Source organism: Oncorhynchus tshawytscha, linkage group LG06, assembly GCF_018296145.1.
Source record: "Oncorhynchus tshawytscha isolate Ot180627B linkage group LG06, Otsh_v2.0, whole genome shotgun sequence".
Lineage (NCBI taxonomy): Eukaryota > Metazoa > Chordata > Actinopteri > Salmoniformes > Salmonidae > Oncorhynchus > Oncorhynchus tshawytscha.
The window spans coordinates 1553283-1568647 of record NC_056434.1 but is presented as its reverse complement, the minus strand read 5'-3'; the positions used below and the strand labels follow the sequence as shown (position 1 = coordinate 1568647).

Sequence of the window (15365 nt, the reverse complement as noted above, 5' to 3'; positions counted from 1 at the left end):
ATGATATGATACAGTTTGATATGATGCAGTTTGATATGATACCATATGATATGATATAGTATGATATGATACAGTTTGATATGATACAGTTTGATATGATACAGTATGATATGATATAGTATGATGCGATGCAGTATGATACGATACGGTATGATAAGACTGACAAGAACATTTCACTAAACTGTATAGGCTTAGTTAAAAATGCTTTAAAACATTTCGAGGTGTAACAGTCCATTTAGAATGTGGCAATCAAATAGGGCACTTTATTAAAGTTTTCACTAAAATATTCATCTAGAGAATTTCTGGTAGAACGAGTCTAACTTCTCAGGACCTATTTGTACGCATGCGTGAAGAATCGGCCTTTCACCATGTGTGGGCGGACAGCGTCAACCTTGCCTTCAAATTAGGTCGTAACAAAATGAGAGAGCTACATAGCTATAACTTGCTATTTATCACATAGCTAGCTAACTACCACTGTTTTCCTGGAAAGACCTGGGATCTTTTCACCAGGTATTTAGCATGGAAACATACAGATGATATTCATGTTTACGATAGCATGCCAGCTTGCTAGTTAGTTATTTGGCCGCAGGTTTTCACATAGCTAGCTAGCTGGTACAATTACCAACCGAGTTAGGGCACATTAGCCCTTATGCTAACAAGCTAGCTAGTTTTGATCTGACTCTGAGATGGACAAAAGAAGGCTTGAGCTTAATCTCAAAATGATAGCTATGCTAGTTAGTAAACTGATAGCGATGCTAGGAAATTGAAGGTAGTCATTTAGTTAGCTAGTTGCCTAATTAGCTAACGGGCTAACGTTAGCTAGCTACAGTACCTAGTTATCATATGAACACATCACAAATCAGATCATGTTATTGTTGTCATCGTGCAGGTGTGAATGACAACCCGGTATTTCATGACGGCAACATTGCTTTGGCCTGAAGATTTATGGGTCTTGCAGCGCCACATTGAATCTTTGATTACTGCATTCTTAGTCACCTGCTGAGTTCTTGACTCAGGTTGCGGAAGTGGGAGACAGGGTTTGGTCTACCTAGAATACGGATTGTCAATGTGCCATTTCTATAATGGAACCAACTATTTTGGATCAGGGTTGTTCACTCTGTGATGTAACTTGTCGAAATGGTAAGTTAGGCTAACTGGGAGGAATCAGATTCTACAATTGAATTACTAACAGTTGTAAACTTTAGGTATATTTTACCTAGGCATATCGATTTCAATTTACATTTGTAATTTAGCAGACACTTTTATCCCGAGCAACTTAGTGCATTCGTCTTAAGGCTAGGTGAGGCCACATATCACAGTCGTAGTAAGTACATTATTTCCTAGGTACATTGATGTATGAGTTGAATATTTGTTTGTCTCTTGTCGTTTTGCTGTCTTACTGAAGGTAGAGTGGTGACACAGGTTGGTGACAGGTGTTCGGCTGGTCAGCAACTCCTGTGTGTTGTGGTCAATGTAACAGACAGTACGAACAACACATCCAGCGTCACCATGGGCCAGGACAGAGGGAAGTATGATTTCTACATCGGCCTGGGACTAGCCATCAGCTCCAGCATCTTCATAGGAGGAAGCTTCATTCTCAAGAAGAAAGGACTACTCCGCCTGGCCAGGAAGGGACAGTGTAGGGCAGGTAAGGTCATGTTTATGTTCAGTCACCAACTGCTGCTCTAGATAAGTGTCTACTAAATGACTAATATGTAAAGTAGAGTACACAGTATTGTTTGGGTGAATTTGTACATTTTGTTTATATGTACTGTACGCATAGATTGATGTCAGGTAGCCTAGCTGTTAGAGTATTTGGACAGTAACCGAAAGGTTGCTAGTTCGAATCCCTGAGCCGGCGAAACAAATCTGCGCTTAACCCTAATTGCTCCAAGGTTGCCGTTGATAATGGCTGGCCATGACCACTCTGAGGGGTGGGATAATGGCTGGCTGTGATTCCTCTGAGGGTGGGATAATGGCTGGCCATGGCCGTGATTCCCTGAGGGGTGGGATAATGGCTGGCCATGAGCCCCACTGAGGGTGGGATAATGGCTGGACATAAGCCCTCACAGAGGGTGGGATAATGGCTGGACATAAGCCCTCACAGAGGGGTGGGATAATGGCTGGCCATGGGATAAGCCCTCACAGAGGGGTGGGATAATGGCTGGCCATGAGCCCTCACAGAGGGGTGGGATAATGGCTGGCCATGAGCCCTCACAGAGGGTGGGATAATGGCTGGCCATGAGCCCTCACAGAGGGTGGGATAATGGCTGGCCATGAGCCCTCACAGAGGGTGGGATAATGGCTGGCCATGAGCCCTCACAGAGGGTGGGATAATGGCTGGCCATGAGCCCTCACAGAGGGTGGGATAATGGCTGGCCATGAGCCCTCACAGAGGGGTGGGATAATGGCTGGCCATGAGCCCTCACAGAGGGGTGGGATAATGGCTGGCCATGAGCCCTCAGAGGGGTGGGATAATGGCTGGACATGAGCCCTCACAGAGGGGGTGGGATAATGGCTGGACCGTGATTCCTCTGAGGGGTGGGATAATGGCTGGCCATGAGCCCTCACAGAGGGGTGGGATAATGGCTGGCCATGATTCCTCTGAGGGGTGGGATAATGGCTGGCCATGAGCCCTCACAGAGGGGTGGGATAATGGCTGACCATGATTCCTCTGAGGGGTGGGATAATGGCTGGCCATGACCCTCACTGAGGGGTGGGATAATGGCTGGCCATGGCCCTCTGAGGGTGGGATAATGGCTGGCCATGACCCCTCTGAGGGGTGGGATAATGGCTGGCCATGACCCTCTGAGAGGTGGGATAATGGCTGGCCATGAGCCCTCACAGAGAGGTGGGATAATGGCTGGCCATGAGCCCCTCAGAGAGGTGGGATAATGGCTGGCCATGAGCCCTCACAGGTGTCTGGGAGTTTCCAAACACATTTCCAATTCACACATGAATATCTTAAGGATCTGCCAGGGTGGCTGTGTAACTGGGTGTGAATGGAATTGTTGACAACTTGTCCTCAAGTTCAGCTCAGAATGTGGTAGTAACTGACTGGTGCCAGATGCAGAAGGGTGCGGCAGAGTTGAACACTTGATCAGTTTGTCACCCTTCTGCTTTTATTACACACAGCAATCATTAACTAGTAGACTCTGCTGCACCTTGTCTTATATCACACAGCAATCATTAACTAGTAGACTGGCCCTGCTGCACCTTGTCTTATATATAACACGCAATCATTAACTAGCTGGTCTCTCTGCTGCACCTTGTCTTATGTACACACCCAATCATTAACTGGCTAGGCTCTGCTGCACCTTGTCTTATATACACACAGCAATCATTAACTAGTAGACTCTCTGCTGCACCATGTCTTATATACACACAGCAATCATTAACTAGTAGGCTCCTGCACCTTGTCTTATAGTGGCTGACCAGGGCCCATAGGGGTAGTGTTGACCAGGGCCCATAGGGGGGTAGTGTTGACCAGGGCAGACATAGGGGTAGTGTTGACCATGATCTCATATGCATACGTAGATACTGCTCTATATCACAGACTGTGGGATAATACATGTATCACTAGCCACTTTAACTATGCCACTTGGTTTACATACTCATCTCATATGTATATACTGTACTCAATATCATCTACTGGCCTATGCTGCTCTGTACCATCACTCATTCATATATCCTTATGTACATATTCTTTATCCCCTTAAACTGTGTATAAGACAGTAGTTTTTTTGGAATTGTTAGTTGGGATAATACTTGGTTATTACTGCCGAACTAGAAGCACAAGCATTTGGCTCGCATTAACATCTGCTAACCATGTGTATGTGACAAATAAAATTTGATTTGATTTGACCAGGGCCCATAGGGGTGGGATAATGTGTTGACCAGGGCCCATAGGGGTAGTGTTGACCAGGGCCCATAGGGGTAGTGTTGACCAGGGCCCATAGGGGGGGTAGTGTTGACCAGAGCCCATAGGGGTAGTGTTGACCAGGGCCCATAGGGGTAGTGTACTGCTGTTGACCAGGGCCCAGAGGGTTGGTGCTGACCAGGGCCCATAGGGGTAGTGCTCTACTGTTGACCAGGGCCCATAGGGGTAGTGCTCTACTGTTGACCAGGGCACATAGGGGTAGTGCTCTACTGTTGACCAGGGCCCATAGGGGGTAGTGCTCTACTGTTGACCAGGGCCCATAGGGGGGTACTGTTGACCAGGGCCCATAGGGGTAGTGCTCTACTGTTGACCAGAGCCCGTAGGGGTAGTGCTCTACTGTTGACCAGGGCCCATAGGGGTAATGCTCTACTGTTGACCAGGGCCCATAGGGGGGTAATGCTCTACTGTTGACCAGGGCCCATAGGGGTAGTGCTCTACTGTTGACCAGGGCCCATAGGGGTGCTCTACTGTAGACCAGGACCCATAGGGGTAGTGCTCTACTGTTGACCAGGGCCCATAGGGGTAGTCCTCTACTGTTGACCAGGGCCCATAGGGGTAGTGTACTGCTGTTGACCAGGGCCCATAGGGTTAGTGTTGACCAGGGCCCATAGGGTTAGTGTTGACCAGGGCCCATAGGGGTAGTGCTCTACTGTTGACCAGGGCCCATAGGGGTAGTGCTCTACTGTTGACCAGGGTGGGTAGTGCTCTACTGTTGACCAGGGCCCATAGGGTAGTGCTCTACTGTTGACCAGGGCCCATAGGGGTAGTGTTGACCAGGGCCGATAGGGGTAGTGTTGACCAGGGCCAATAGGGGTAGTGTTGACCAGGGCCAATAGGGGTAGTGTTGACCAGGGCCCACAGAGGGGTAGGTGCTGACCAGGGCCCATAGGGGTAGTGTTGACCAATAGGGGTAGTGTTGACCAGGGCCCATAGGGGTAATGTGTTGACCAGGGCCCTAGGGGTAGTGTTGACCAGGGCCCATAGGGGTAGTGTTGACCAGGGCCCATAGGGGTAGTGTTGACCAGGGCCCATAGGGGTAGTGTTGACCAGGGCCCATAGGGGTAGTGTTGACCAGGGCCCATAGGGGATAGTGTTGACCAGGGCCCATAGGGGTAGTGTTGACCAGGGCCCATAGGGGTAGTGTTGACCAGGGCCCATAGGGGTAGTGTTGACCAGGGCCAATAGGGGTAGTGTTGACCAGGGCCCATAGGGGTAGTGTTGACCAGGGCCCATAGGGGTAGTGTTGACCAGGGCCCATAGGGGTAGTGTTGACCAGGGCCCATAGGGGTAGTGTTGACCAGGGCCCATAGGGGTAGTGTTGACCAGGGCCCATAGGCGTACTGTTGACCAGGGCCCATAGGGGTATGTTGACCAGGGCCCAGGGGTAGTGTTGACCAGGGCCCATAGGGGTAGTGTTGACCAGGGCCCTAGGGGTAGTGTTGACCAGGGCCCATAGGGGTAGTGACTTGACCAGGGCCCATAGGGGTAGTGTTGACCAGGGCCCATAGGGGTAGTGTTGACCAGGGCCCATAGGGGTAGTGTTGACCAGGGCCCTAGTCTTTATACCAGGGCCCATAGGGGTAATCATGACCAGGGCCCATAGGGGTAGTGTTGACCAGGGCCCATAGGGGTAGTGTTGACCAGGGCCCATAGGGTAGTGTTGACCAGAGCCCATAGGGGTAGTGTTGACCAGGGCCCATAGGGGTAGTGTACTGCTGTTGACCAGGGCCCATAGGGTTGGTGTTGACCAGGGCCCATAGGGGTAGTGCTCTACTGTTGACCAGGGCCCATCAGGGGTAGTGCTCTACTGTTGACCAGGGCACATAGGGGTAGTGCTCTACTGTTGACCAGTGCCCATAGGGGTAGTGCTCTACTGTTGACCAGGGCCCATAGGGGTACTGTTGACCAGGGCCCATCTGGGGTAGTGTCTTATGTTGACCAGAGCCCATTAACTAGTAGTGCTCTACTGTTGACCAGGGCCCATAGGGGTATGCTCTACTGTTGACCAGGGCCCATAGGGGTAGTGCTCTACTGTTGACCAGGGCCCATAGGGGTATTGCTCTACTGTAGACCAGGACCCATAGGGGTAGTGCTCTACTGTTGACCAGGGCCCATAGGGGTAGTCCTCTACTGTTGACCAGGGCCCATAGGGGGTAGTGTACTGCTGTTGACCAGGGCCCATAGGGTTAGTGTTGACCAGGGCCCATAGGGTTAGTGTTGACCAGGGCCCATAGGGGTAGTGCTCTACTGTTGACCAGGGCCCATAGGGGTAGTGCTAATACTGTTGACCAGGGCCCATAGGGGTAGTGCTCTACTGTTGACCAGGGCCCATAGGGGTAGTGTTGACCAGGGCCGATAGGGGTAGTGTGACCAGGGCCAATAGGGGTAGTGTTGACCAGGGCCAATAGGGGTAGTGTTGACCAGGGCCCATAGGGGTAGTGTTGACCAGGGTTTTTAGGGGTAGTGTTGACCAGGGCCCATAGGGGTAGTGTTGACCAGGGCCCATAGGGGGTAGTGTTGACCAGGGCCCATAGGGGTAGTGTTGACCAGGGCCCATAGGGGTAGTGTTGACCAGGGCCCATAGGGGTAGTGTTGACCAGGGCCCATAGGGGTAGTGTTGACCAGGGCCCATAGGGGTAGTGTTGACCAGGGCCCATAGGGGTAGTGTTGACCAGGGCCCATAGGGGTAGTGTTGACCAGGGCCCATAGGGGTAGTGTTGACCAGGGCCAATAGGGGTAGTGTTGACCAGGGCCCATAGGGGTAGTGTTGACCAGGGCCCATAGGGGTAGTGTTGACCAGGGCCCATAGGGGTAGTGTTGACCAGGGCCCATAGGGGTGTTGACCAGGGCCCATAGGGGTAGTGTTGACCAGGGCCCATAGGGGTAGTGTTGACCAGGGCCCATAGGGGTAGTGTTGACCAGGGCCCATAGGGGTAGTGTTGACCAGGCCCCATAGGGGTAGTGTTGACCAGGGCCCATAGGGGTAGTGTTGACCAGGGCCCATAGGTAGTAGTGTTGACCAGGGCCCATAGGGGTAGTGTTGACCAGGGCCCATAGGGGTAGTGTTGACCAGGGCCCATAGGGGGGTAGTGTTGACCAGGGCCCATAGGGGTAGTGTTGACCAGGGCCCATAGGGGTAGTGTTGACCAGGGCCCATAGGGGTAGTGTTGACCAGGGCCCATAGGGGTACTGTTGACCAGGGCCCATAGGGGTAGTGTACTACTGTTGACCAGGGCCCATAGGGGTAGTGCTCTACTGTTGACCAGGGCCCATAGGGGTAGTGTTGACCAGGGCCCATAGGGGGGTACTGTTGACCAGGGCCCATAGGGGTAGTGTACTACTGTTGACCAGGGCCCATAGGGGTACTGTTGACCAGGGCCCATAGGGGTACTGTTGACCAGGGCCCATAGGGGTACTGTTGACCAGGGCCCATAGGGGTACTGTTGACCAGGGCCCATAGGGGTACTGTTGACCAGGGCCCATAGGGGTAGTGTTGACCAGGGCCCATAGGGGTAGTGTAGCCCAGGGCCCATAGGGGTAGTGTACTACTGTTGACCAGGGCCCATAGGGGTAGTCCTCTACTGTTGACCAGGGCCCATAGGGGTACTGTACTACTGTTGACCAGGGCCCATAGGGGTACTGTTGACCAGGGCCCATAGGGGTAGTGTTGACCAGGGCCCATAGGGGTAGTGTACTACTGTTGACCAGGGCCCATAGGGGTACTGTTGACCAGGGCCCATAGGGGTAGTGTTGACCAGGGCCCATAGGGGTAGTGTACTGTCATTTGGGACACAGCCCTAGAACAAGCAGAAAGGACACATGCATCTCGTGTCATATAGGGTCAAAGTGCACTGTTGTTAAACCTACAGTGTGTAACATCAGAACGTGTACCACTAGTTGTTACCATAACGCCCTAGAATTACCTCAGTGATTATGTGGTGTGACTGCGGGACATTTTATTGAACACACATTAGAATGTTTGAGTAACTAATTAAAGCTAGTGATCTGAAACGTTGCTAGCTAATGAACTTGTTTTCTTCTTTGTCTAGGACAAGGTGGACACGCATATCTTAAAGAATGTCTCTGGTGGGCTGGCTTATTATCAAGTAAGTGAGGACTATGGATAAAATGTTTCTCTTAATATGTGATTCAGTTCACCTCAGTTTCTATGTCCCCCCTCTCCCCTGTAACTGTTCCCCAGGTCGTTCTGTTCTCAGTCAGCTTACCTGGTAACATAAAAACATGTGGGCTTGTGTTCCTGCTCTGTGTTTTCACAGTGGCGGCTGGAGAAGGGGCGAACTTTGCAGCGTATGCCTTTGCTCCTGCTACGCTCGTCACCCCTCTGGGGGCCCTCAGTGTGCTGGTCAGGTAGGTCACCCTCTGGGGGCCCACAGTGTGCTGGTCAGGTATGTCACCCCTCTGGGGGCCCACAGTGTGCTGGTCAGGTAGGTCACCCCTCTGGGGGCCCACGGTGTGCTGGTCAGGTAGGTCACCCCTCTGGGGGCCCTCAGTGTGCTGGTCAGGTAGGTCACCCCTCTGGGGGCCCACAGTGTGCTGGTTAGGTAGGTCACCCCTCTGGGGGCCCACAGTGTGCTGGTTAGGTAGGTCACCCCTCTGGGGGCCCACAGTGTGCTGGTCAGGTAGGTCACCCCTCTGGGGGCCCACAGTGTGCTGGTCAGGTAGGTCACCCCTCTGGGGGCCCACAGTGTGCTGGTCAGGTAGGTCACCCCTCTGGGGGCCCACAGTGTGCTGGTCAGGTAGGTCACCCCTCTGGGGGCCCACGGTGTGCTGGTCAGGTAGGTCACCCCTCTGGGGGCCCACAGTGTGCTGGTCAGGTAGGTCACCCCTCTGGGGGCCCACGGTGTGCTGGTCAGGTAGGTCACCCCTCTGGGGGCCCTCAGTGTGCTGGTCAGGTAGGTCACCCCTCTGGGGGCCCACAGTGTGCTGGTTAGGTAGGTCACCCCTCTGGGGGCCCACAGTGTGCTGGTCAGGTAGGTCACCCCTCTGGGGGCCCACAGTGTGCTGGTCAGGTAGGTCACCCCTCTGGGGGCCCACAGTGTGCTGGTCAGGTAGGTCACCCCTCTGGGGGCCCACAGTGTGCTGGTCAGGTAGGTCACCCCTCTGGGGGCCCTCAGTGTGCTGGTCAGGTAGGTCACCCCTCTGGGGGCCCACAGTGTGCTGGTCAGGTAGGTCACCCCTCTGGGGGCCCACAGTGTGCTGGTCAGGTAGGTCACCCCTCTGGGGGCCCACAGTGTGCTGGTCAGGTAGGTCACCCCTCTGGGGGCCCACAGTGTGCTGGTCAGGTAGGTCACCCCTCTGGGGGCCCACAGTGTGCTGGTCAGGTAGGTCACCCCTCTGGGGGCCCTCAGTGTGCTGGTCAGGTAGGTCACCCCTCTGGGGGCCCACAGTGTGCTGGTCAGGTAGGTCACCCCTCTGGGGGCCCTCAGTGTGCTGGTCAGGTAGGTCACCCCTCTGGGGGCCCTCAGTGTGCTGGTCAGGTAGGTCACCCCTCTGGGGGCCCTCATTGTGCTGGTCAGGTAGGTCACCCCTCTGGGGGCCCACAGTGTGCTGGTCAGGTAGGTCACCCCTCTGGGGGCCCACAGTGTGCTGGTCAGGTAGGTCACCCCTCTGGGGGCCCACAGTGTGCTGGTCAGGTAGGTCACCCCTCTGGGGGCCCACAGTGTGCTGGTCAGGTAGGTCACCCCTCTGGGGGCCCACTGGTTCTACATGTTTGACCGTACAGTATATAATAGATGTTATAGTTTATGTTTTTGAAGTTGTACCAGGTGTGTGAATGACTGAACCGTGTGTGTGTGTTGTTGCCATGCTGTCCTGTAGAGGTGTGACAATGTTTGTCTTCTACTTCTGTCCGTGATTGAGCTGTGTGTGTGTGAACTGTTAAACACTGAACAAAGATACAGTGAGGAGAACAAGTATTGGATACACTTCTGATTTTGCAGGTTTTCCTACTTACAAAGCATGTAGAGGTCTGTAATATTTTTAATTATAGGTACACTTCAACTGTGAGAGACAGAATCTAAAACAAAAATCCAGAAAATCACATTGTATGATTTTTAAGTAATTAATTTGCATTTTATTGCATGACATAAGTATTTGATCACCTAGCAACCAGTAAGAATTCCGGCTCTCAGACCTGTTAGTTTTTCTTTAAGAAGCCCTCCTGTTCTCCACTCATTACCTGTATTAACTGCACCTGTTTGAACTCGTTACCTGTATAAAAGACACCTGTCCATACACTCAATCAAACAGACTCCAACCTCTCCACAATGGCCAAGACCAGAGAGGGTGTAAGGACATCAGGGATAAAATTGTAGACCTGCACAAGGCTGGGATGGGCTACAGGACAATAGGCAAGCAGCTTGGTGAGAAGGCAACAACTGTTGGCGCAATTATTAGAAAATGGAAGAAGTTCAAGATGATGGTCAATCACCCTCGGTCTGGGGCTCCATGCAAGATCTCACCTCGTGGGGCATCAATGATCATGAGGAAGGTAAGGGATCAGCCCAGAACTACACGGCAGGACCTGGTCAATGACCTGAAGAGAGCTGGCACCACAGTCTCAAAAAAAAACATTAGTAACACTACGCCGTCATGGATTAAAATCCTGCAGCGCACGCAAGGTCCCTCTGCTCAAGCCAGCGCATGTCCAGGCCCATCTGAAGTTTGCCAATGACCATCTGGATGATCCAGAGGAGGAATGGGAGAAGGTCATGTGGTCTGATGAGACAAAAATAGAGCTTTTTGGTCTAAACTCCACTCGCCGTGTTTGGAGGAAGAAGAAGGATGAGTACAACCCCAAGAACATCATCCCAACCGTGAAGCATGGAGGTGGAAACATCATTCTTTGGGGATGCTTTTCTGCAAAGGGGACAGGACGACTGCACCGAATTGAGGGGAGGATGGATGGGGCCATGTATCGCGAGATCTTGGCCAACAACCTCCTTCCCTCAGTAAGAGCATTGAAGATGGGTCGTGGCTGGGTCTTCCAGCATGACAACGACCCGAAACACACAGCCAGGGCAACTAAGGAGTGGCTCCGTAAGAAGCATCTCATGGTCCTGGAGTGGCCTAGCCCGTCTCAGACCTGAACCCAATAGAAAATCTTTGGAGGGAGCTGAAAGTCCGTATTGCCAAGCGACAGCCCCGAAACCTGAAGGATCTGGAGAAGGTCTGTATGGAGGAGTGGGCCAAAATCCCTGCTGCAGTGTGTGCAAACCTGGTCAAGAACTACAAGAAACGTATGATCTCTGTAATTGCAAACAAAGGTTTCTGTACCAAATATTAAGTTCTGCTTTTCTGATGTATCAAATACTTATGTCATGCAATAAAATGCCAATTAATTACTTAAAAATCATACAATGTGATTTTCTGGATTTTTGTTTTAGATTCCGTCTCTCACAGTTGAAGTGTACCTATAATTTAAAAAAATTACAGACCTCTACATGCTTTGTAAGTAGGAAACCTGCAAAATCAGCAGTGTTATCAAATACTTGTTCTCCCCACTGTATGAACACAACAAGCAACAATTTCAAACATTTTACTGAGTAGTTCCACCAGAGCATTCCAAACATGCTTAATGGGTGACATGTCTGGTGAGGATGCAGGCCAAGGAAGAACTGGGACATTTTCAGCTTCCAGGAATTGTGTACAGATCCTTGCGACATGGGGCCGTGCATTATCATGCTGAAACATGAGGCGATGGATGCGGGTGAATGGTACGACTATGGGCCTCAGGATCTCGGTGCATTCAAATTGCCATCGCTAAAATGCAATCGTTTGTTGTCTGTAGTTTATGCCTGTCCATACCATTCCACCATGGGGCACTTTGTTCACAACGTTGGTATCAGCAAACCGCTCGCCCACACGGTCTGTTATCTGCCCAGTACAGCTGAAACCGCGATTCATTGTGAAGAGCACACTTCTCCAAAGTGCCAGTGGCCATCAAAGATGAACATTTGTCCACTGAAGTCGGTCACGACGCTGAACTGCAGTCAGGTCAAGACCCTGGTGAGGATGACGAGCATGCAGATGAGCTTCCCTGGGACGGTTTCTGACAGTTTATGCAGAAATTAGTCTGCGGTTGTGAGGCCGGTTGGAGATGCTGCCAAATTCTCTAAAACGACGTTGGAGGTGGTTTATGGTAGAGAAATTAACATTAAATTATTTGGCAACAGCTCTGGTAGACATTCCTGCAGTCAGCATGCCAATTGTACGCTCCCTCAAAACTTGAGATATCTGTGGCACTGTATTGTGACAAAACGGCACATTTAAGAGTGGCCTTTTATTGCCCCCAGCACAAGGTGCACCTATGTAATGATCATGCTGTTTAATCAGCTTCTTGATATGCCACACCTGTCAAGTGGATGGATTATCTTGGCAAAGGAGGAATGCTCACTAACAGAGAGAGAAACTAATTTGTGCACAACATTTTAGAGAAATAAGCTTTTTGTGCATATGGAACATTTCTGAGATCTTTTATTTCAGCTCATGAAACATGGGACCAACTGTTGCGTTTTATTTTTGTTCAGTGTGGGTTTGATGTATGCTTCATCTCATTGCTGTGTGCTACTGTATTTTAGGTTAACTGTGTTGTACTGTATTTTAGGTTAACTGTGTGGTACTGTATTTTAGGTTATAACCCATGTTCCCTGAGACTGCAATATAAATACTGTAGCAGCCCACAGAGTGAAGAACAAGATTCAATGTTTTCCTTTACTGTGGGAACATGGATTAAATCAACGTAATATTAGCCACTTTTAATGCAACATACCGAAACCAAACGAACTATGCAAGAGATTTTGTTATAGGCAGAACTCATCGGAGTAGGATTCTACAGCATTGACACGCCTGACTCAGCCCGTATAACCAATCAGATCTGCAAATAGACCATATATGGCTCTGTGCCATTCATTGTGAACTGGACTGTGTGTACAGCATGAGTGGTCATGAGTAGTTGTGCTTGTTTTGAGATCAAAGTGAGAGCTACATGTAGCCATGTGTGCTCGTTTGTTCTTATCCGTTGCTAGTGAGTTATTAGCAGTGTTGTGTTTGGAGACGGGCTTGAATAAGCGAAGTAGCATGATTTGTCTGATTCTCTGTAATGGTATGAAACAATGATGTCGTTTATTGCATCAAACAACATTGTCAGTCACTTCCTTGTCTGAAGGACAAGTGGATAAACAGGTTCATGTGAAGCCCTGCATGTTTTTCAAAAGTCTCATGGAATGTAGTCCTATATTAAACACCACATTGGCTGCTACTGTAGGCTGAATGATAAAAATATTATGGGATGCATTTTCTCCATTGTTTCTGATGGTAGACCACTCTGGTAGGCCCTACATTATGATCAAACAGCCACAGTAGCCTACTTGACCACTGTTAAAACTAACTTAAAGCGGGTGCAGCCTCAGTGTTCACAGTATACGCTCGCTGGAAGTTGCTTTCAACTTTGCGCTCAGCAGACCTCAAATTTGCTCAGTGCCTGTTAATATTGAGGGAACATTGGTTATGTTGCGGTTCTGTATTTTAGGTTAACTAAGTTACTGTAACATAACTGTGTGTTTTCTATGTTTTGCGGCAGTGCGGTGCTGTCCTCGTACTTCCTGACCGAGCGTCTGAACCTGCACGGGAAGCTGGGCTGTCTGCTCAGTATCTTGGGCTCTACTACCATGGTGATCCACGCCCCTCAGGAGGAAGAGATCAACAGTCTGGACCACATGGCTCGGAAACTGGTGGACCCAGGTCGGTACCGGACAGACCCTCCCCTCAACTACATGAGTTAGCCTGAAAAGCTGCTTCCTCAAGTCCTCCTTAAAGCTCTTTGGAGGAGGTGGTCTGAGACTTTATTCTCTCCTCTACTGCTCTTTGATGACTAACTTCAGACACTTCATTCTTCTGTTTATCTTCCTGTGAGCTAAGCCATCCTCTGTCTCCCTCAGGTTTCCTGGTGTTTGCCACCTTCGTCATCATCGTAGCGCTCATCTTCATCTTGGTGGTGGGCCCTCGGCACGGCCAGACCAACATCATGGTGTATATTACCATCTGCTCTGTGATAGGAGCTCTGTCGGTGTCGTGTGTGAAGGGGTTGGGCATTGCCATCAAAGAGGCCATAGCTGGGAGGCCCGTGGTGGGGAACCCTTTAGCCTGGGTGTTACTGCTCGGGCTGGTGGCCTGCGTCTCCACTCAGATCAACTACCTGAACAAGGCTCTGGATATCTTCAACACCTCCCTGGTCACACCCATCTACTATGTGTTCTTCACCACCTCAGTCCTCTCCTGCTCTGCCATCCTCTTCAAGGAGTGGGAGCACATGGCTACTGCTGATGTTATCGGGACTCTGAGTGGGTTCCTGACCATTATAGTTGGTATCTTTCTGCTCCATGCCTTTAAGGACCTTAGTGTGAGCCTGTCCACGCTGGCGGTGTCCATCAGGAAGGACGAGAGGCCCGGGCCGGCAGCTAACGGAGTGGCAACACACGGCAGCTACGAACTGCTGCGCAATGACTCCACAGACATGAACCTGGAGGAGAGGGAGGTGGGCCTGCCGTTTGACAGCCTGTCTAGGAGGAATGGTACCATGACAGCCTCTTAGAGGACCTAGCAAGCAGACCCCCCCTCCCCTCCTACTGACAGCCTCTTAGAGGACCTAGCAGCAGACCCCCCCCTCATCCTACTGACAGCCTCTTAGAGGACCTAGCTGCCAGGTCCTGCAGACGCCCCCCATCTGACTGACTAGGATTACGTCCCAAATGGCATCCCTTTATAGTGCAATACTCTGGTTAAAAGTAGTGCACTATAGAGGATAGGGTGCTATTTGGGGATTTGCCTAGGACTACACTGGTGTGGATGGTTGTTTTTTACATTAAAACAATCAACTCTTGACTTAGATGGACCCACTGATTGTACTTGGATTAGATTTGCCTTCTGTTCTCTGACGACATGGAGACGGGTTCATCTCATCCTCAGAAGCAGGAGACAGGGGTTCATCTCATCCTCAGAAGCAGGCAATATTCATACTACATTATACATTCTGTATTTAAACCTGCACAGAGTTTCCTTCTACAAATCAACAGCTTTGATTTTGTAATATTCTTGATGGAGATCCCAGGTCTAATTTTTAATTTTGGCTCCAGTTCTGAGTTTGGCAGGTCAATAAGGATATGTGGCACCCTATTCCCTACATAGTGCACTACCCCTATGGATCTGGTCAGAAGTAGTGCACTATAGAGGGAATAGGGGGTCATTTGGAACGTAAAACTGATACGTGTTCTTAATTGTGATACCTGAAGAGTTAAATCACCAACTGTTTTTTTTGTATCTTTTACATAAATGCATTCAAGAAGAAGACAATATTTGTTACATATTTATTGAATGAAAATGATTAAAATAATTCCAACACAAAAAG

General features: G+C 50.4%; 1 protein-coding gene across 4 annotated transcripts; it reads left to right on the top strand.

Moving 5' to 3' along the window:
- Positions 1 to 354: 354 nt before the first annotated feature.
- Positions 355 to 15305, top strand: nipa2 (NIPA magnesium transporter 2). 4 transcript variants are annotated; one of them, XM_042322805.1, is made up of 6 exons: positions 355 to 510; positions 1406 to 1648; positions 7990 to 8046; positions 8218 to 8308; positions 13542 to 13702; positions 13900 to 15305. In XM_042322805.1, exons 2-6 carry the CDS (start codon positions 1510 to 1512, stop codon positions 14550 to 14552), a joined length of 1101 nt encoding a protein of 366 aa, XP_042178739.1. In that variant the 5' UTR covers positions 355 to 510; positions 1406 to 1509; the 3' UTR covers positions 14553 to 15305. The 4 variants fall into 4 exon arrangements, with proteins under 4 accessions (XP_042178739.1, XP_042178740.1, XP_024261751.2 ...); XM_042322806.1 differs by having other exon boundaries at positions 360 to 510; positions 1410 to 1648; XM_024405983.2 differs by lacking the exon at positions 355 to 510 and adding an exon at positions 987 to 1140.
- The last annotated feature ends 60 nt before the right edge of the window (positions 15306 to 15365 follow it).